Genomic DNA, 23,747 nt, shown 5'->3' with positions numbered 1-23,747 from the left:
ATCCCTTTATCAGGGACATTTTTTCAGGAGAAATCAAGGCAAATGACAATCGATCAACTGGATACTGTATTTCAACACTGCCAATGTTCAAGTGTACATATAAAAGTGTAGTATATACACATATGGAGGACACATGTACACAAAATGACAACCTAGCTGTGGTATTGCGAACAATCAGATATAGATTTTTATGGACATGGTGTCTGGATCTACAGGAATCCCAGCGAGCGTATCAGAGCTTAAGAGGGTCATTGATGGCGAACCACCCACTGCTGACCCAGGATATCTGGAATAGGGCCGACACAATAATGTATGTAGTAATGCCCACGTGTTCTGTTGCTGGGATCTAGTGCATATGTAGAGGTCCTGACTGGCACTGCTTTTTCTTCAGCAATGGAGTCTTGCGTGATGGGCGTGCATTCGGGCCATGGTGTTTGAGTGCGTAACTTATTGTTTTCTTTGAAACAATTGTACCTGCTAATTCCAGGTTTTCTGCAGCTCTCCACAAGTGGTCCTTGGCTCTTGGACAGCTCTTCTGATAATTCTTTTCATTCTTTTGTCAAAAATCTTGCGAGGAGCACCTGTTCGTAGCCGGTTTATAGTGAAATTATGTTCTTTCCACTTCCAGAATTTGGCCCCAATAGTGCTCAATGGAACATTCAGAAGTTTAGAGATACTTCTGTAACCAATGCCATCAGTATGTTTTGCAACAATAAGGTTGCAAAGGTCTTGAGAGAGCTCTTTGCTTTTACCCATCATGAGATGTTTCTTGTGTGACACCTTGGTAATGAGACACCTTTGTATAGGCCATTAGTTGAGTCTGAACCAACTGATATTAATTTGCAATGACAAGGGGGAGGATTGCTTTTTAATTACTAATAGAGTTCAGCTGGTGTCTTGGCTTTCCATGCTTTTTTTGCACCTCCCTTTCTTCAAGTATTCAAAACTTTTTCCCTGTGTCATTCCATTTTACTACACATAACTTAATTTCTGAAATTATTTGTTTTGGTTTCTTTGTATGTATGGATTACATGGGTTGTTACCGACATGTGAAAATGAAAATTTAATGTCAACAGCACCTTTAGAAATATATTTACCTAGAAAAATGGTGACGTGTTCAATATTTATTATTTATTTTACCTGCTGTGTGTGTGTGTGTGTGTATATATATATATATATATATATATATATATATATATATATATACACACATATATACACACACACACAGCCGGTAAAATAAATATTGAACACGTCACCATTTTATTTATATATATATATATATATATATATATATATATACATACATACATACATATATATATATATATACATACATACATACATACATACATATATATATATATATATATATATATATATATATATATATATATATATATATATATATATATATAACTTGATTATGTTGCTCAGTGACTGAGAATGAAACAGATTTAAAAACCTATAGCAACCAATAGCAGGCTTTCTAAAAACAGTATTATGATTTCCTAACAAACTAAATGTGATTTAGTAAATATGATTTGTCACATGACTCCTGTCATGTATTATATTAGCTGTGTCTCATATGTAGAGATGAGCTAATGAGCATAATGAGCTAACTGGTCTGTTAAAGTGGTTTCTTTCATTAAGGTAAACAAATGTTTGGGCATTAGAATTCCCCCCCCCACCCCCTCTTTTCCTTACCTGAGCCCTCATTCGATCCAGCACTGTGCAGCGGCTTCCCATGGGGGCACTGGACAGGGAGGAGGGGCAATGCCATTGCACAGAGTAGGTAAATAAAGACATTTTTATTTTTATTTTTTAAATCGTTACCTTTACAGTCACTTTAAGTATAACCAAAGGCAAACTGTTTTTTTTTTAGTTTTGGACAGAGTGGAGATGGATTAGAACACCTGTCAGGTTTTAGTGCTGTCTGTGGCCCCGTTTGGGAGATGCAGCCTCTCTATTTTCCCTGTGTATCTTGATTTATTTGAAAGCAAAAAAAATAAATCTACAATGTTGGGTTGTCCCCAGAACAGGAATAGAGAGGACATTTTCCAAACAAACACTAACTTTGATGACCCTGAGGGCCCCAAGAGATTCCCTTATTTTTAAGGTATTTCCTCTCACTTCCTGTTTTGGCTATGGGACAGGACGTTAAGGAAAATCTCTCCAATGGGACACAGATGGCAGAGACAAAACTGGCCAGGGTTATAACACCCCCCTACTTTATCTGTAATGAAAAAAACAAGTTTGTCTTTAGTTATACTTGAAGGACAACAGGCTCAGATCAATTGAATATGGATCTAATAGAATAGAAAATGTGATAGCATAACAGCGAAGTAACCAGCTTCTTCATAACAATTAAATCTGAACCCTGCATAATAACTACTTGGAATTTAAATGACCCATCACTATTCCAATTTGCTTATCTCTATTCATGTACAAAGGAGGCTAATTGTACCATTATGAGAAGTAGTCAGATTCTCCTTTTTAGTCTTCAGAAAAATAATTTAAAAATGGGAGGTGAAGTTGTAAAGTAATACAATCATGATAGAAACATGGTGGCTGCACTACTGACTTTAAAGTTATACTAAAGCTTCATTTTTTTTTTAAATTAAAATATTAAACAAGTTATACCTATCTGCTCTGTGCAATGGTATTACACAGAGCAGCCCTGATCCTCCTCTCCTTATGTCCCCTGCCGCCACACCTGGCTCCACCTCTTCAGCATGTGTCCCCATAGAAAGCAGCTTTCTCTGGGAGCACTCATGCAGGCTCGCTCCAGAGCCACCGTCTGCGTTTATAGACACAGACCAAATTAGTGTGCTACACTTGTGGTCCATACACACGATCCAAAAATAGTACAGATCGTCCGTTTTTTTGGTTGCTAGTCTCATATCAAAAATATAGAGTTTACTAAAGTGCTGAAAACTCTTGTATAACAGAATAAAAATTCAGAAGTGATCTAATGTGTTGTAGTGTATTTGTGTTGTATTATCGAACGACAACTGTACTGATTCTTTGAAAATCATACGATCTGGCATCGTACGAGTAAAATGTTCGTGCTTGTCCCATCAGATAATATCGGCAAGTGGTTAATGAAAGAAAGCTTGAAGGGCCATTAAGTAGTGGATGTGTATGGATTATTTGGGGGAAATAAGGATATTGCTTAATGTCACTTTAAATAGCTTTGTATTTTGCAGAAGGGGTACATTATTTCATAATGTTTTATTTGACTGTTGCCAGAGTGGAATCCATATTGTGAGATTATGTCACAGACTAAGGCTGGATTCACACCTAAGACAGCAGCGGTTTGCACAGGAATGCTGTGCAGTCTTGTTCTTCCTTTCAGGGGTGAATCAGGGACACATCTTTGCCTGAATTCAGCCCTGAAACGCACATGGGTTTCTGTGCAAGCTGCTCCGCAGCCGCCCCAGAGATATGTGAACCGGCTCAGTAGAGAGACAGTCACATTCTCCCGTCATGCAACTTGGATGCGGAGAAAGCTACATCCAATTCGCAAAGGTGTGAACCCGGCCTTAAAGTTGAAAATAGCAAAGCTCTATGCTCAGTAAATAAAATCACACAGGTTCAATTTGTGGCCAACTTGATTTCTCCACAGCAGAACTTCTATTTGAAGCAAACAGCCATTCATTTCTAAATAACAGACTTGAATTACTCAGAATCTTATATATAGACCTCTCAGATCAAGTGTTGAAAATATAGTGCTGTAATATAGACATTTCAATATTGTATTTCTTTTTTTTTTTTGTTTTACAGAAAGCTATGGATGGACCTGGACATTTCTTCAAGCTATGATCATTATATTTATTTTAATCATTCTTTGTGGGTTAATAATATTGTGCTCAGGTAAGCCTACCTAGTTATTGTGATCTATGAATGTTATCTCAGAATTCAGTCTATTTCTGTATAGCAAAAGGGTTCAAGACTGCTTAAGCCCGGGTTCACACCTATGCGAATTAGATGTGCGTTTCCGCACATCTAATTCGCATAGCAGGAGAATGCGACTGGCTCCCTATGGAGCCGGTTCACATATCTCGGGGGCGGCTGCGGAGCGCACTGCACAAAAACGCTGTGCGTCTTTGGCTCCATGTCAGGGCCGAATTCAGGCATAGAATCGGCCCTGATTTATCCCTGAAACGGGGAACAGGGACGCACAGCGCTCCTGTGAGATCTGCAGCCCATTGTAATGTGAACCCGGGCTAAATCTTTTTTAAGCTTAAAGTGTATTTCCACATCTGCAGCCAGCTTTGGGATAATACCTACTTTATTTTTACAGTTTTTAGTTCACATATCATAACATTAAAAAAAAAAAAAAAAATTGCAGCTTAAATTTTTTAGATCTTTTTTTGAAAATCCAGCATTTACAAATCGTACATAGTTCTCTGAAGCTGTGTTTGCCATAATTAAACCTGTCTGTCCTGTGCAGGCAGATCTCATTCTCACTTGTCCAAACAAAAAGTAAAAAATGTAGGAGGAGCTGAGCTTATCATAGTATGCTGGTGAAAGGAAACTCGGTCGCCTTTGCCTTACCATTGGGACAAACTCACATTGAAATTGTTCAGAGATGCTTGCAGTCTGCCATGACTGGTAAGATTTTTTTTTCCTTATATGCTGCATTAATAGCAATACAACAATAACAAACATATAGTGGATTTTTTTTTCAAATTTGACTGCAAAAGCAGAAATACACTCTAAGCACCTTACACGGGTTACAGATTTTACAGTTAGATTGAGCAATCAACTATATTCAGGTTAAATTGTACAGAAATGCTGACATGTAGAGGTCAATATACATCTAATCCAGCAGTTGAACTCCTGACAGATATAAAAGGCACACATAAATGTAGCTGTGTAACCATTTTACCGAATGAAATTTATTTTTGTAAGTAAGCAGTGTAAGCACCTGAATTTGGCCTGGTATCACTCTCTTCAAGTCTACTGTACAGCAGAGCTCACACAGGGGGAGGGAGAAACAGCACAAGAAGCCAGTCAGGCATGCTGCAGTGCAAAGATCATGATAATAGGAGAGGAGAGCAGAGTGCAGAGAGATGAGCTCATTATATAACGAATGAGCTGGCATGCATAGGGCATGGGTATGTCTCAGTCCCAAAATGTACATACACACAGAAAAAATTGTCCACGGGACTTTAACGAGGTACAACCAACAGATAATATTTACAAAGATTATTTTAGTAATACAAAAATCAAATATTACATACATTTAAAATCATCTTGGGTACATAATTGTTCAAAGGTATCTGTGCAAGGATCATCATCATTAAATACATCAAAGCCTAACTTCCATAGGATGAGTACTATATACTGAGTCTCTACGCATTTTGTGAGATAAAAGCTCACTTCCTCGGGAGAGGTACATATGGACATCTAAAAATAGGGACAAGGTTGTTTAAAAAAAAAAAGACATACTCAATAGACCAAATTTTCTCATTTCCATGGTTACTTCTCCCCTGACAATTAACACATCAATGCCACCTGAGCTGGATCATCATCATTAGGACTTGTAGCCACAAAACCTTAGGTGCCCAAATGGACCACTTGGTGCTAGGATCTCTTCTTTACACTGAACATTTTCCTCCCCTTTCCTTTCGTTTCATTTGTCCTAACCTGGTTTAGAATATTGTGATTGAACAAATAAGTTTATATAAGATGTCCGTATTTCTGGTAATGATAATAAACATGTGTGGTCCAAAACTATACAGGAAAAAGCCACTCCATTGCCTTTGCTGCCTATAGGCAGGGCTGGATTTACATCTCAGGAGCCTATAGGCAGAGAATTATGCCGACTTCCCCTCCAACTGTCACAAAGATGTAACATGAGACGATCGTGTATAAGCTCCCAGGAAGGAAGCCACGCTCCAGGCACACTGACAGCTGCTCATCTCCAGTGTCTGCAACAGGATGGACAAGCTCACTCAGCTGCCGAAAGAGTCAGCACCGGCTAGGACGTGAGCAGGGTGGAGGAGCTCACTCAGCCACCGGAAGAGTCAGCGTGGTTTAGGACGTAAGCGTGATGGAGCAGCTCATTCAGCCGCCAGAAGAGTCAGCACCAGCTAGGATGTGACATCCTAGCCGACAATGGCTCTTCTGGCCGTTGAATGAGCTGCTCCATCCCGCTGCAGACACTGGAGCTGAGCATCTGTCAGTGTGCCTGTAGCGTTGCTTCCTTCCTGGGTGATTATACATGATTGGCTCGTGTTACATCTTTGTGACAGTCGGAGGGATCTCGTAGCTCAGTGATTTCACAGAGGCTCTTGTGGATGACATGCCTAAAGCGGGGTATACACTATTTGTTTTTTTTTTCATTCAACCCCACAGGTTGAACGAAAACAGGTGTCAGCTCTGGTCAGAGCTGCTGTATTAACAACCAACAGATAATATTTACAAAGATTATTTTATTAATTCAAAAAGAATTAATACATTTAAAATCATCTTTGGTACATAATTGTTTAAAGGTATCTGTTACATAATTACACAATTACATAGTAGGTGAGGTTGAAAAAAGACACAAGTCCATCAGGTCCAACCTATGTGTGTGATTATATGTCAGTATTACATTGTATATCCCTGTATGTTGCGGTCGTTCAGGTGCTTATCTAATAGATTTTTAAACTATCGATGCTCCCCGCTGATATCACCACCTGTGGAAGGAAATTTCACTTCCTTGCCGCACTTACGGTAAAGAACCCTCTACGTAGTTTAAGGTTAAACCTCTTTTCTTCTAACTTTAATGAGTGGCCACGTGTCTTGTTAAACTCCCTTCCGTGAAAAAGTTTTATCCCTATTGTAGGGTCACCAGTTCGGTGTTTGTAATCATTGAATTGAAATCATATCCCCTCTCAAATGTCTCTTCTCCAGAGAGAATAAGTTCAGTGCTCGCAACCTTTCCTCATAGCTAGCATCCTCCAGATCCTTTATTAGCTTTGTTGCCCTTCTTTGTACTCGCTCCATTTCCAGTACATCCTTCCTGAGGACTGGTGCCCAGAACTGGACAGCATACTCTAGCTGCGGCCGGATCAGTGTCTTGTAGAGTGGGAGAATTATCATCTTATCTCTGGAGTTGATCCCCTTTTTAGAGCATGCCAATGTTCTGTTTGCTTTGTTAGCAGCAGCTTGGCATTGCATGCCATTGCTGAGCCTATCATCTACTAGGACCTCCAGGTCCTTTTCCATCCTTGACTCCCTTAGAGGTTCTCCCCCTAAGTGTATAGACTGCATTCATATTTTTGCCACTTAAATGCATTATTATACATTTTTCTACATTAAACCTCATTTGCCATGTAGTTGCCCACCCCATTAATTTGTTCAGATCTTTTTGCAAGGTTTCCACATCCTGCAGAGGAGTTTTTGCCCTGCTTAGCTTAGTATTGTCCACAAATACAGAGATTGAACTGTTTACCCCATCCTTCAGGTCATTTATGAACAAATTAAATAAAATTGGTCCCAGCACAGAACCCTGGGGGACCCCACTATCTACCCCTGACCATTCCAAGTACTCCCCATTTATCACCACCCTCTGAACTCATCGTTGTAGCCAGTTTTCAATCCATGTACTCATCCAATGGTCCATGCCAACAGAGCTTATTTTGTACAGTAAATATTTATGGGGAACTGTGTCAAATGCTTTTGCAAAATCCAGATACACCACGTCTACAGGCCTTCCTTTATCTAGATGGCAACTCCCCTCCTCATAGAAGGTTAATAGATGGGTTTGGCAAGAATAATTCTTCATGAATCCATGCTGATTACTGCTAATGATACCAGTCTCATTACTAAAATCTTGTATATAGTCCCTTATCATCCCCTCCAAGAGCTTGCATACTATTGATGTTAGGCTAACTGCTCTGTAATTCCCAGGGATGTATTTTGGGCCCTTTTTAAATATTGGTGCTACATTGGCTTTTCTCCAATCAGCATGTACCATTCCAGTCAGTAGACTGTCAGTGACTGAGTTCCCTAAGTACCCTCAGGTGTAAGCCATCTGGTCCCGGTGATTTATTAATGTTAAGTTTCCCAAGTCTAATTTTAATTCTGTCCTCTGTTAACCATTGAGGTGCTTCCTGTGATGTGTCATGAGGATAAACACTGCAGTTTTGGTTACTGAAGCCCCCTGATTCCCTTGTGAAGACTGAGGAGAAGAATAAACTCAATACCTTCGCCATCTCCCCATACTTTGCAACCAGATGTCCTTCTTCATTCTTAATGGGGCCAATATGGTCTGTCCTCCCTTTTTTACTATTTACATACTTAAAGAATTTCTTGGGTTTATTTTTGCTTTCCTCCACTATGTGTTTTTCATGTTCTATCTTAGCCACCCTTATTGCATCCTTACATTTCTTGTTGCATCCTTTATAAAGTCTGAATGCTGATGATGATCCCTCAACCTAGTATTTTTTGAAGACCTTCTCCTTTGCATTTTTACATTGGAGTTAAGCCATCCAGGACTTTTGTTCGCTCTTTTAAATGTATTACCCAATCAATGGGATGCATTGGGTAATGCCCTTATTTAATATGCTCTTAAAGCAAATCCATCTCTCAGGTTCATAGTTTAGAGAAGTTGGTTCTTTTGAAATTCAGTGTCTTTGTATTCCCTTTATGTTTCCTCTTTGTTTGATTTATACTGAAGCCAATTGACCTGTGATTGCTGTTTCCTAAATTGCCCAGTATTTCCACATCCATGATCAGGTCTGTATTGTTAGTAATCAGTAGATACAGTAACGCTTTATTTCTAGTTGGTGCGTCTACCATCTGAACCATGAAATTGTCCTGCAAGACATTTAGGATCTGGCGAGCCTTAGACGAATGCGTGGTTCCCTCCGCCCAGTCTATGTCTGGATAATTAACCACTTCAGCCCCGGAAGATTTTACCCCCTTCCTGACCAGAGCACTTTTTACAATTTGGCACTGCGTCGCTTTAACTGCCAATTGCGCGGTCGTTCGACGCTGTACCCAAACAAAATTTGCGTCCTTTTTTTCCCACAAATAGAGCTTTCTTTTGGCTGTGTTTTTATTTTTTGCACTATAAACAAAAAAAAGCAACAATTTTGAAAAAAAACAATATTTTTTACTTTTTGCTATAATAAATATCCCCACAATTTAAAAAAAAAATAAAAAATTTCTTTATCCGTTTAGGCCAATATATATTCGGCCATTATAAGAACACTTCCCATCTTTGCTGCTAATCCAAATTGTGATAGGAGATCCGTTTCCTCCAGGGATCATCATCATTGAATACATCATAGGATGAATAATATATACTGATTTTCTACGCATTTCACAAGATAAAAACTCACTTCCTCAGGAGAGGTACATATGGATATCTACAAATAGGGACAAGGTTGTTTTAAAAAAAAAAAGGGGAGAGGAAAGACAGGCAAAAAAGAGAAAAGAAAACAAAAGTCTGACTTACAGATCTTAGGAGTCATACTATGAACCTCAATGAACTTTCAATGGTATGGTAATTGAATTGATGAATCTTCCAGGTAAAGATGAGTAAAAGTAGCCGGACACAGACACCCAGTGATACATATGGTTCCTCCTGGGAGTTGTGGAGAGGAGGGATGCCAAATACTTGACAAAGCAATCCCTTGTGACAGCAACACGGAGCGCAAAGAAAAATCAGTACAGGTGCTAAAAATTTTTTGAAAACAAAGTGATAAAGAAACCTCAGCACAAAATGATGTTCTGTAAAAAGCTATCAATTCCCAAAGATTGTGCCAACTTGACTGATAAGAAAAAGAAAGTGTGTGAATTGAACCGTCCATTGAAATTATTAGTAAAAGACATACTCAATAGAGAATTAGATACATTAAAGTGCCTGTTGCAAAAAGTGTAGATATTATAGAAATATATAAAGAAAAGAGATATATAAATTATATGTGAACTTTGGCTTAAGTACGTGACTGAATCAAAGTGAAGTGGGGACAAAGCCCTCAATGATCATTGGTAGTGAAAAATTCCCAAATATTGAAAAGCAAGTAAAAGGAGACAGAAACCATAAAAGTGTAATGAAAACAGTGCCAAGTAAATAGAATAAAAAACACAACACACCAAATGAGTGCTAGCATGCACACCAACATCTATATATGGCCAAAGTGTTGAAGTGAAAAAACAAACAAACCAGCAAGACTCTCTCGTGGGTGATAGGTGCCAAAAATAGATAGTGTGACGAGTTACCCAGGAACTGCTGTTACCAAATGTGAATATGTCACAGGTACAACCAGTTCCTCACGGAAAGGAAGCGGCCGTATCTGGGGTGTACCCGGCTAAATAGCCTGTTGCCGTCACAGGGGATTTCTTTATCAAGTGTTTGGCATCCCTTTTCTCCACAACTCCGGGGGGGGGGGGGGGGGGGGGCATATGTACCATTGGGTGTCTGTGTCCGGTTACTTTTACTCATCTTTACCTGGAAGATTCATCAATTCAATTACCATACCATTGAAGGTTCATGGAGGTTTATAGTATGACTCCTATGATCTATAAGTCAGGCTTTCATTTTCTTTTCTCTTTTTTGCCTCTCCCCCCCCCCCCCTTTTTTTAACAACCTTGTCTCTATTTTTAGAAAGCCATATGTACCTCTTCTGAGGAAGCAAGTTTTTATCTTGTGAAACGCGTAATCAGTACATAGTACTCATCCTATATAAGTTAAACTTTGATTTATTCAATGATGGTGATCCTTGCACAGATACCTTTGAACAGTCTACCAAAGATTGTTTTAAATGTATGTCATTTTTGCTTTTTGTATTAATAAAATAATCTTTGTACATTTTATCTGTTGATTGTGGCTCGTTAAAGTCGAGGCACAACCAACCTGCATTTCATCTGTGTAATTTAGCTGCTTGCCTGGGCAGGGCCCGATTTACATCTCAGGAGCCTATAGACAGAGAATTCTGCTGACTCCCCCTCCAACTGTCACAAAGATGTAACATGAGCCGATCGTGTATAAGCTCCCAGGAAGGAAGAGACGCTTCAAGCACACTGACAGCTGCTCATCTCCAGTGTCTGCAGCAGGATGGAGGAGCTCACTCAGTCGCTGGTAGAAAAAAGAAAGAGGGTTTGGGACTTTATATGAGGACATTGGATTGTACCTCCATCTCTGATAATTGAGACATCTAGAAGCAAGGTTTGGGACTTTATATGAAACATGCAGCCAGGGAGGCAACACAACACAATGATGTCTGGTAGGTAAACCATAATAATAACCACCATATATCTTGCATAATAAAAAAAATATCCAATATAATAAAATACAGAAACATTTTATTCCATATCATAGTATTATAGTAATATAGTGACATATTGGCATAGCAACATATTGGTTTAACAATGGTAACATCATAAAAGCGCTAGACATTGTGCTTGTCTCCACAGTATAAAACATAATTGAAATTGGTAGAATCCACTGGAACATATTGTTAATAGTATATAAAAGTAATGTGGGCGGCATCTAATAGCTCGACACGTTTAAACTGCCAATCTTCAGGAGCAGATGCGGTGTAGATGTCTATAAGGGTATTAAAGATAATTATTAAATTGTGTCATGTTACCTCCCTGGCTGCATGTTTCATATAAAGCCCCAAACCTTGCTTCTGTATATCTCAGCCTCCGGAAGAGTCAGCATGGTCTAGGACATGAGCGTGATGGAGCAGCTCACTCAGCTGCCGGAAGAGCCAGCGCCAGCTAGGATGTGGAATCCCAGCCGACGCTGGTTCTTCTGGCAGTTGAGTGAGCTGCTCCATCCCGCTGCAGACACTGGAGCCGAGCATCTGTCAGTGTGCCTGTAGCATCGTTTCTTTCCTGGGTGATTATACACGATTGGCTTGTGTTACATCTTTGTGACAGTCGGAGGGATCTCATCGCTCAGTCATTTCACAGAGGCTCTTGTGGATGACATGCCTAAAGTGGGGTACACAATATTAGTTTTTTTTTTTCATTCAACCCCATGGGTTGAACGAAAATAACTGTCAGCTCTGGTCGGATATAAAGGTAAGTAACTCCTGCACTGTCAAGATGAAGTTGAAGATGGGGGCTAAATACACTGCAGCAAGCACCTGATTAACTGATCCTAAGCAGAAAAAATATATAAATGTATACATGATGCCGATGTACTGTGTGGGGTATACAAATGTGTATCAACTCAATATACAAAATATATAAAATACCATGTGATGAAAAAAAGTCTAGAACCAAATATATGAAATCTATATAACAAAATGTGACATTGATTGAATAAGTGAACAAATGAATAAACAGTGTGATAAAGTCCAACATGCACCACTGAGTGTGCAATAAAGCTGGATAAAACCAATGTAGTCCGGTAGTGAAAGTGATAAAACAAGAAACAAATTCCACTGTAACAGTCTGAAATAATGTTCCACACAAATAGTGAATCCCTCCACCGTGAGCAATCAATCGATCGGTGCCCAGCTAATCTTCTAATGGTGGCACCTCTGTGTGCACAAGCCTCTCACCTTGCTGCCGTAAGGTATACGGCATAGAAGGAATTATAGGTGATCTTTAAACGTCCTTTTGACCGGCTCCAGTGAACTTAAACGATCGTGGTCTCAGTATGTGGTGTTTAGATAAAAAAAAAAAGATAGCCCATAGCATAATCCCATAGGAGGTAGTTTGTGGTGACACGCATAATAGATTAACTCACTTAATTTATATAATAGCTGGCATCAATCCACGAGCGCCAAGCTCGTATCCTTCTGCCCAGATTTTGTAGTTGGATGTTCAAGTCTCTCTGTTACTATCCTCAGAATGCAAGGGGAGTTTTAGGCACAAAGAAAGGAAATGCCCATAGTGTAATCCCGTATAACAAGGTTTATTAAACACAAGCAGCGTAAAAGCAAACACTCACGTTTAAAAGCAGCAAAATAGCAGCAATCCACGAGCACCGAGCTCGTATGTACAGCCAGTTCCTGGTAAACCTATTGCTCCAATCCTGACGCCTATCGTCACATCACGTGACTTCATCAGAGGAATTTATTAAGAGCACAGCAAAAGCCAGAATACTTACAAACATCACAGTAAAAAGCAAATGTGAATCCAATAAAAATGATCAATGTTTCCAACCCGACTGTCAAGCTTGGCAACATCTGCTTACGACTCCTCCTACTGAGTTTCGTTGTAAGAAGACGTCATCAGGGGCATGGTCACGTATACGAGAGTCGCCATATATATGCTACAAGCCAGAAATGGATTTAGAAACAATTATCAGCGTTCCGGAAACCGGAGCCACTGGAGCCACCAGTGTCAGACAGGAGATGACGCATCTGCATTCCACCTGGAGGAAATAGGGTGTTTCAACAGTTTCCTGACAGAGACTGCCTGCCAATAAAGAAAAGCATTCAATCTAATCACACTGAAATGGCCAAAATGCAAAATAACCAGCCTAAAAAGAATTACGCTGGTATTGGGAGAGTGTTAATTAAAATATATTTTCTTTATGTGACACTGTCAATATAAAACCCATGATAAATAAAGCTCATAGTGCCATCTAGTGGCTGGAAACATAGATAACAAATTGGTTAGACCCAACCTCACACAAATTATAAAAATATAACTAAATTTTTTTTTTTACAATTATTATAAAAACACTCAATATGTGAACATTTCATAAAAAAAATATACAATGCCCAAAAATTCAATAAAAAGAACAAAAATTCAATAAGAAGAACAATACAACCCCAACGAGAATTCAACTATTATTATAAACGCATTGATGTCCCAATCAGTATTTAAACCATGTGGCCTGTAGGATTTAAACCAAAAAATCCATTTAGTCTCAAGTTCGGAGATTTCCCGGCTAATGTGGCTACCTCTCCAATGGGGATTATATTGATCTATGGCCATAAAAGAAGTCCCTTTTAAATCCCTGCCATGATGGGTATCAATGTGCCTAGAAAGTCAATGCTTGGGAAAGCCTTTTTTGGCGTTGGCTATGTGCTCTTGCATACGCACCTGAAAAGTGCGAATTTTACACCCAACATTATGTAACCCACATGGGCAGGTAATGATATAGACCACATTTTTGGAAGAACAAGTTAAAAATGATTGAATGTCATAGGATTTGAAGGTGATGTTGGACCAAAAAAGTAGCTTAGCCTCATCAGCAGAGCTCTGCGAAAGAGAGGAGCAATCTTTCAACTCAGACGGGCGCCCCTCTAGGAAGGGCGCTTGTAGGCACATCTGTCCCTACCTATAGACAGAAGCCTACTGTACCTATCAGAAAATCCAGTCCTGATTTGAGATAGGCACAGTTGTTTCTCCTAAAACAGTGATGGCCAACCTTGGCACCCCAGATGTTTTGCAACATATTCCATGATGCTCAACTGCCCTGCAGAGTGCATGAGCATCGAGGGAAATGCTGTTTCAAAACATCTGGCATGCCAAGGTTCGCCATCACTGTCCTAGAACAATGGCTGGGAAGATATCTGCCTGTCCTTGAACAGCAGTCCAAATTGGAGGGTCCCTAGCAATTCATCAAATTGCAAATCAGAGGATGTGGTGACCTTGCTGTCTATGACTCATTTCTCTTCTCAGTGATAAGCACATAGGATTGGCCCCATCATGGGCAGATTTTATTTACCAAGTGGGCAAATCGTAGAGCTTTATTTTGGAGATGCTTATTGCCACCCTAAGGTCTCCTTAGCAAAATGTATTGTTTAATCACAGTTTGTAAATTTTATTTTGAAAATGATCCAGTTTAGGAAAGATTTACATAACATTTAACAAGTTTTGAGCAGATTTATTGAAGCCTTTGCAAGTTGCAGTTTAGACCCATGTGTCCGTGTTGATGGGCATTGGTAACACATGTGATACATGCATTTTGCCAAGACAGTGACAGTCCATTCATTTCTAATGGGTCCCAACATGTCAACATAGTAAACAAAGTACCTGATTCTGTACCCTGTACTATTTTTGCAAAGATATTACTACATATGCATTGTGATGTGATGTGGTGGTCAAAAAAGTGTTATGCCCCGTACACACGGTCGGATTTTACGACGGAAAATGTGTGATAGGACCTTGTTGTCGGAAATTCCGACCGTGTGTAGGCTCCATCACACATTTTCCATCGGATTTTCCGACACACAAAGTTTGAGAGCAGGATATAAAATTTTCCGACAACAAAATCCGTTGTCGGAAATTCCGATCGTGTGTACACAAATCCGACGGACAAAGTGCCACGCATGCTCAGAATAAATAAAGAGATGAAAGCTATTGGCCACTGCCCCGTTTATAGTCCAGACGTACGTGTTTTACGTCACCGCGTTTAGAACAATCGGATTTTCCGACAACTTTGTGTGATCGTGTGTATGCAAGACAAGTTTGAGCCAACATCCGTCGGAAAAAATCCTAGGATTTAGTTGTCGGAATGTCCGAACAAAGTCCGACCGTGTGTACGGGGCATAAGAATTGTTCTTTGGATGGGTAAACCTAAAGGGCCTATAGGAAATGAATAGGCGGACACATTGTTCAGTTACATGAGCATGCATAGGTGTGAATGGGACCATTAAAGAGCTCAGATTAGAGTTAAACAAGCTATTATTAGGGTTCAATATGTTTTTTTGACAAGTATGAGAACTGCTGAAACATACAAAACTAAAATTTAAAATATAACAAAAGGCAAAACTTTTTTTTCCAAAATGAATAAAAAGTTTTGCTAATAGTTCTACTTTAAGACTGTATAGAAACTACATTTACAGTTAATCAAATTGAATTACTTTCTCTTTCTCTTTTTTTCCCAAAACACAAAGGGATGAACTCCAGGAAGGTGAGCTTGTACTTTACATTTTCATTTACAGATGGTTTTATTTATGTATGTAAGAAATATGAGACAATTCCTTAAATAGACTGTCTTTAGGCTTTTATTTAAATGGAAATCATCCCATTTTATGTAATTTCTACATATTATTTACTTGTAAAAGCTTTTCTTGTATAGACATTCAAAAGTCCTAACATGGCTGCTGGGATCTGCCATCTTGGATATGATATCAGCAGAACCAGCAGACTCAGACCTGTCATTCAATTAACAACCTTTGTTCCTCCCCTGTGAGCTACATGTAGCAATGTGGACTACAATTGCAAAGTACAGTGATCCTCCAGTATTCCTATGCAGTGTATGTCCCTCTAGTGCCCTGTGTTAGCAACTGACATCATACTTGTGAGCCAAACTAAAGGGATTGTGGGATGAGTAGTTCCTCAGACTGGTAATTGTCCCGCATGACTATGCACCTGGACTACATATCCCAGGGATCTTTGCTACCACCTGGGAGATTGCTGGGAGGAGCTATAAAAGAAGCCAGAGACCCTCCCTATGATCTCTTCCTTCTGGGCCTGATGTGAGACGGACCTTTCTGTGCATGGAGAGAGAGGTCGCGGCCTACCACTCGGTGTATGAAATTCCAACCTGGATGAGAAGGGCCTAGCACTGCTTGCTGTTCGTCAGACATCCATCCAGCACCACTTTGGTCACCCGACAACCTGTGTTTCAAGCTTCGCATCGGAAGATCGATACAGCGGATCCACTTCACAAGCGTCGCTATAGGAGCTGCTGTCCGGAAGGCACCAAATTGGCTTGGTCGTTGGTGAGTGGGCAATTGCCCACCTTTGAAAATCTTTTCCTATGATTTCACTGGGACACTGTGCACAGACATCTTTACCTTGGAAATACTTTACTGAACCTATCTTGAACACTGTGCATAGACACCTTTAGTTTATACTACTTCAAGAAATCCTATTGCTTGCAACTACACCTTATTGGATATAGTTAATGAGCTCTGGTGAAGACCATCAGATCTGCAACGGGGACATTGCTGTCAATACAGCTATAAGGGCCCGCTTACCATTGCTATTAAGTCAAACGTCTCATTAGGGTTAAAGGTTTATAGGCTGGCCGGGGTTCCCCCTTAGAAGTTGACAGTACAAATACTTATTTCTTGCTTAGGGCCCTTTCACACTGAGGCGGTTTGCATGCGCTATTACGCTAATAATAGCGCCTGCAAACTGACCCAAAAGTGCTGCTGCTTTGATTCCAGTGTGAAAGCCCCGAGGGCTTACACACTGGAGCGGTGCGCTAGCAGGACGGGAAAAAAGTCCTGCTAGCAGCATCTTCGGAGCGGTGAAGGAGCGGAATGTATACCGCTCCTTCCCCGCTCCTGCACATTGAAATCAATGGGACAGCGCGGCTATACCGCCGGCAAAGCGCCTCTGCAGAGGTGCTTTGCGGTGGTATTTAACCCTTTCTCAGCCGCTAGCGGGGGTTAAAACCGACTCGCTAGCGGGAGAATACCAACGGTAAAGCGCCGCTTATAATAGCGGCGCTTTACCGCCGACGCCGGCCCTGCCCCAGTGTGAAAGGGCCCTTATCCTTTCAGGTTCAAGCAGTACTCTACAGTATATATGTGCATATAGTATACTGTTTATCTGCAAATACAGTCAGGTCCATAAATATTGGGACATCGACACAATTCTAATCTTTTTGGCTCTATACACCACCACAATGGGTTTCAAATGAAACAAACAAGATGTGTTTTAACTGCAGACTTTCAGCTTTAATTTGAGGGTATTTACATTCAAATCAGGTGAACGGTGTAGGAATTACAAGAGTTTGTATATGTGCCTCCCACTTTTTAAGGGACCAAAAGTAATGGGACAATTGGCTGCTCAGCTCTTCCATGGCCAGGTGTGTGTTATTCCCTCATTATCCAATTTACAAGGAGCAGATAAAAGGTCCAGAGTTAATTTCAAGTGTGCTATTTGCATTTGGAATCTGTTGCTGTCAACTCTCAATATGAGATCCAAAGAGCTGTCACTATCATTGAAGCAAGCCATCATTAGGCTAAAAAAACAAAACAAACCCATCAGAGAGATAGCAAAAACATTAGGTGTGGCCAAATCAATTGTTTGGAACATCCTTAAAAAGAAGAACGCACCAGTGAGCTCAGCAACACCAAAAGACCCGGAAGACCACGGAAAAGAACTGTGGTGGATGACGAATGAAGAATTCTTACCCTGATGAAGAAAACACCCTGCGCAACAGTTGGCCAGATCAAGAACACTCTCCAGGAGGTAGGTGTATGTGTGTCAAAGTCAACAATCAAGGGAAGACTTCACCAGAGTGAATACAGAGGGTTCAGCACAAGATGTAAACCATTGGTGAGCCTCAAAAACAGGAAGGCCAGATTAGAGTTTGCCAAACAACATCTAAAAAAGCCTTCACAGTTTTGGAACAACATCCTATGGACAGATGAGACCAAGATCAACTTGTACCAGAGTGATGTGAAGAGAAAAGTATGGAGAAGGGAAGGAACTGCTCATGATCCAAAGCATACCACTCATTAGTGAAGCATGGTGGTGGTAGTGTCATGGCGTGGGCATGTATGGCTGCCAATGGAACTGATTCTCTTGTATTTATTGATGATGTGACTGCTGACAAAAGCAGCAGGATGAATTCTGAAGTGTTTCCGGCAATATTATCTGCTCATATTCAGCAAAATGCTTCAGAACTCATTGGACGGCTCTTCACAGTGCAGATGGACAATGACCCGAAGCATACTGCGAAAGCAACCAAAGAGTTTTTTAAGGGAAAGAAGTGTAATATTATGCAATGGCCAAGTCAATCACCTGACCTGAATACGATTGAGCATGCATTTCACTTGCTGAAGACAAAACTGAAGGGAACATTCCCCAAGAACAAGCAGGAACTGAAGACAGTTGCAGCAGAGGCCTGGCAGAGCATCACCAGGGATGAAACCCAACGTCTGGTGATGTCTATGCGTTCCAGACTTCAGGCTATAATTGACTGCAAAGGATTTGCAACCAAGTATAAAAAAATGAAAGTTTGATGGATGATTGTTAATCTGTCCCATTACTTTTGGTCCCTTAAAAAGTGGGAGGCACATATACAAACTGTTGTAATTCCTACACCGTTCACCTGATTTGGATGTAAATACCCTCAAATTAAAGATGAAAGTCTGCAGTTAAAGCACATCTTGTTCATTTCATTTCAAATCCATTGTGTTGGTGTATAGAGCCAAAAAGATTAGAATTGTATCGATGTCCCAATATTTATGGACCTGACTGTATCTTGATTTGCGTTATTCGGAGGAATTCCTCTGCTGAGTTAGCACTGTTGCTCAAAACTCAGCCGATCTATTACCTCCTCTTTGTGATAATATCCTCTTTGAATTGCTCCAGTAAACATTATTATAACATAAATGCACAGAGTTGTTTGACTGATTGCTTTGAGGTGGTGCAAAGATGTCTGAACCCAGAGTGTCAGGTAGGTTGGAATGTTCACCAGGTCATGTCGGTGCAGATGAGCAGGTAGATCCAAGCAGCCTCCTAGGGGGCCATGCTACATACATAAAAGGTTATGTAGTGAGGGGCAGAGGAGCTGGGCTGGCACAGAGTAGATACACACATCTACAGGAGAGAGAAGGGAGCTATGATGTGCAAGGAGGGAGAGAATTTTGCAAGGAAATGTATGCTTAGTAAAGTAAAAAGATTTCAAAGGTTCAAAGGCACATTGCAAGTAAATTAAAATAATTCATGGAAATACAAACACTGCAAGCATTCAAAATGCTTGATTTTTCAGTGTTTATACCTGCAATTGTTTAAGCTGGTGACAGGGTCACCTACCAGCTTATAATGGAACTGAGTTATATTAACATTTTCTGTAAAGTATTATGTAGTGTGTAGACATACTTGTGTTATACTTGTTTAACAGCTGCATACATACCGTACTTACCCCATCACTTTGACTTTTGGCAAAATTCTTTAACCATACGTATGAACTTTCCCGCCTACATCTAAGCTGCACCTCACCTGCTTCTGCGCATGGGTCTTAAGACTCTTGAACCTGCGACTCCCCATCAGCCTGCAGCCTTGTTAAACAGCGGCAGGGGGGGGGATAGTAGCAGTACATTAACAGGCAACGCCTCAGCTTTACCACCCTTTACAGGCCTAAAGCCACAAGTCTCTATAGGCAGCTTTCTAGTCACTAATCAGCCTATATCAGACTTGACCCTAAAGGGGATGCCACTGTTCTTGCACACCTTACTACATGCCATATATAGATATATATATATATATATATATATATATATATATATATATATATATATAGTCAATAAGATAAATATTGATGTTCCAGATTTTGGGGACAAGATTAATCATCCAGAAACCAAAATGGGTAAATTCTCTACAGCCCATAATGAGTTGGTAGACTCACACAACGACCATGACTTTGGCATGCAATGCTTAAAAACAAAGCTTGTAGATGTAGACTGCTCTAATAAGGAGCAATATAAAATTCACATGCATCCCCAAGTGGATCTCTTGAGCTATTTATATCAGCTGATGTACTCTCTTATACCAGAAGTAAAGGACTATGAGTTAGAAACAGTCATGGTAAACTGTATTCCTAAACTAAAGTTCTTTTCCAAGCATGTTTTTCAAGACGTCTTATGCCGTGCACACACGGGCGTCTTTCCGACTGACTTTCGAACGAACGGACTTGCACACACACGATCACACCAAAGTCCAACAGATTCGTACGTGATGACGTACGACTGGACTAAAATAAGGAAGTTGATAGTAGCCAATAGCTGCCCTAGCGTCGTTTTTTGTCCGTTGGACTAGCAGACAAAATTTTAAACATATTCCAAATCTAAAGTCCGTCTGATTTTCGACCGAAAAAGTCCGCTGCAGGTCCGATGAAGCCCACACACGGTCGGATTGTCCTACGGATTTGTCCCATCGGACCAGTCCGGTCGAAAAGTCTGCCCGTGTGTACACCCCATTAGACTCATACAAAGGAACAAGTAATCAAATGGTTACGTTGCATAGTTCAATTAATTTGGAAGTAATTTCATGTAAACATATTTACTGTATGTATAAAACTAAGTAATGAGTGACTTAACACAAGATTTTTTTTTTTTTTCAGCCCAAGCCATACTAAAAACTTTTGGAGAACTTAAGGTAACTGAAGAAAGAATCTGTTACTGGTAAATATTGTATGTACTGATAGAGCTGTTTGATAGCAGGTGCTACAAGGTGCTGGAGCATATCAGACCAGGCATTCAAAATTGGTGTTATATGGGTCGTTTGCAGCCCTTTATCGCTCCTGCTCTGGGGCCCTCAGTGAATGACATAATGAATGTGTTCCCAGCTGTTACCTACCAGTTAAAAAGTTACACTTCTGGATATAATTTTTCAGCTAAATACGTCAGGGAATGTTTTGACCCCCTTTCTCTGGGATTAAATATTGTAAGTAGCAATTTTTAGTATAATGTTAAAGTTTAGTAGGCGCGGCCCTCAACAGGCATATTGTGGCCCACCTTGAAGATGTAGTTGTTTCAATTTGGCCAGTAAAGTCAACATTTGCATATTATGTACATGGTACAATGGAATAAAATTATGACAAAGTACTAGTATGAAGTAGCACCTTCTGGTATCCCATACTGCAAATTTATTCCAATATAGACTATATTTCTTAAAGAGGTGTAACCAGTTGTAGACATTGGGCATGCTACACACGCCCAAAAATGTTAATAGAAATATACAGGGTCTGTGTAGCGTGAAAAAAAGCTGCGCTATCCCATGTAGTGAAAAAAATATCAAATGCAAAAATTATAGTGCAAACAGTGTTCAAGATGTATTGAAAAGTGCTGACAGTTCTTTAAAGTGCAATGATGCTGGAAAAAAAAGTGCTCCTCTTTCTTTTAGACAGAAATAAAGTGCTGTGTCTTGTGCAAAGATGCAATCTTTGTGCTTTGTCACCAATCAGGGGCCCTCCTAGGACCGAACTCACCATATGTTGTTGACCTCCTGAGTTTACACTGAGGCAGGTGAAAACGCGCTTATTGTATCTGGTCAATCCCTCATGTTGTTCACCATCCGTACTGTAATTGTCCATACAAAGAAACCAGAGAGGATATCATCGCATAATAACTAAATACATTTATTAATATAAAATTCCCATTAAAATTATAAGGTGTGCACTCACATGGTTAGTTGCCTCCCCTGGCACCAGGAATTATCTGCCATCAGTATAAGACAAGCCGTGGCTGCTCCGTGTCTCCGAATGTGTGTAAAGCCAGCGTGCGTTCCACCTGGCGGAAGCGAAGTATGAAGATTGCATTTTTGCACAAGACACAGCACTTTATTTGTGGCTAAACGCAATCTTTGTGCTCCGCTTCCGCCAGGTGGAACGCACACTGGCTTTACACACATTTGGAGCCACAGAGCAGTCACGGCTTGTATTATACCAATGGCAGATAATTCCCGGTGCCAGGGGAGGCACCTAACCATGTGAGTGCACACCTTATGATTTTAATGGGGGGTTTTATACTAATTAATGGTGTTATGCAATGATATTCTCTCTGGTTTCTTTGTATAAACAGTTAAGGTACGGATGGTGAACATCAGGAGAGATTGACCAGATACAATAAGTGTGATTTGACCTGCCTCAGTGTAAACTCAGGAGGTCAACAACATTTGGTGAGTTCGGTTCTAGGAGGGCCCCTGATTGGTGACAAAGCACAAAGATTGCGTTTTTGCACAAGACACAGCGCTTTATTTCTGGCTAAAAGAAAGAGGAGTGCTTTTTTTCCCACCATTGCACTTTAAAGAACTGTCAGCACATTTCAATATATTTTGAGCACTGTTTGCACTTTGATTATTGCATTTGATATTTTTTTCACTATAGGGGATAGTGCAGCAATTTTTTTCACTATTTTTTGTTTACATCCCTTTTCACACTGTGCCGCCACCAGCTATTTTAGCGCCGCTTTACCATCGTTTTAGCTGCGCTATTCGGCCGCTAGCGGGGCGGTTTTAACCCCCTGCTAATGGCTGAAAAGGGGTTAAATCCGCCGGCAAACCGCCGCTGCAGCACTGCCCCATTGATTTCAATGGGGAGGAGCGGTGAGTTCACCGCTCCTTCAACGCTCCAAAGAAGCTGCTGGCAGGACTTTTTCTGATGCCCTGCCAGCGCACCGCTCCAGTGTGAAAGCCCTCGGTCTTTCACATTGGAGTGAATGGAGCTGCTTTTTTCTAGCACTATGCAGGCGCTATTTTTAGCACTGTAGCGCCTGAAAAACGCCTCCAGTGTGAAAGAGTCTTATTGTTTGTGGCAACACAAGGTATAGCAGCAGCTTTGCTATTTGTTGATTTATTTGCCACCATTGTGAAAAGGCACTTATTTGAGGTAGCACAACTTACACACATTTTACATCTGTGTAGCGTGCCCTGTCCTTCTGCCCCGCTGCCGAGACCTCCTCTCAATAAATGACAGTTGGGAATTGCTGTGTAAATAAATGGTCAGAAGAACAGACCATCTTATACATCATGCAGACGCACGATAGAAAAAACTAATTAACACTCTTATGTTTGTATCTACTGTATAATACTATGTAATCTTTATCTCTGCAGTATTCTTCTGCATATCAAAGGGATGAGCTTTGATCTGCATATGATTTAAGCAGTTAAAGCAATCAACAAGTTATAAAAAAAAAATATATATATATATATATATATATATATAGAACAAATTAAAAATTATATATATATATATATATATATATATATATATATAATTTTTAATTTGTTCTATTTTTACCCTAATCCGTCCTAACCGGTGTTGCCAACCTCCCGTTAATTTACGGGCAGCCCATAAATTTTAACCC

At 40.2% G+C, this 23,747-nt stretch overlaps 1 protein-coding gene across 2 annotated transcripts in view; it reads left to right on the top strand.

Moving 5' to 3' along the window:
* The window catches only part of LOC141129011 (tapasin-related protein-like), an 87,414-nt gene that overhangs the window by 56,169 nt on the left and 7,498 nt on the right, over window positions 1-23,747 (top strand). The window contains exons 6-8 of one of the 2 annotated variants that reach the window (XM_073616734.1): window positions 3,787-3,876; window positions 15,813-15,829; window positions 21,005-21,039. In XM_073616734.1, the coding sequence (XP_073472835.1) occupies window positions 3,787-3,876; window positions 15,813-15,829; window positions 21,005-21,019 (122 nt within the window). In that variant the 3' untranslated portion in view covers window positions 21,020-21,039. Of the gene's footprint in view, window positions 1-3,786; window positions 3,877-15,812; window positions 15,830-21,004; window positions 21,066-23,747 lie in introns of both variants that reach the window. The other variant, XM_073616735.1, reaches the window with a different exon arrangement.

This window comes from Aquarana catesbeiana, linkage group LG02, assembly GCF_042186555.1.
Source record: "Aquarana catesbeiana isolate 2022-GZ linkage group LG02, ASM4218655v1, whole genome shotgun sequence".
Classification (NCBI taxonomy): domain Eukaryota; kingdom Metazoa; phylum Chordata; class Amphibia; order Anura; family Ranidae; genus Aquarana; species Aquarana catesbeiana.
The sequence above is the reverse complement of the archived record's forward strand: the minus strand, read 5'-3'. Positions and strand labels throughout refer to the sequence as shown.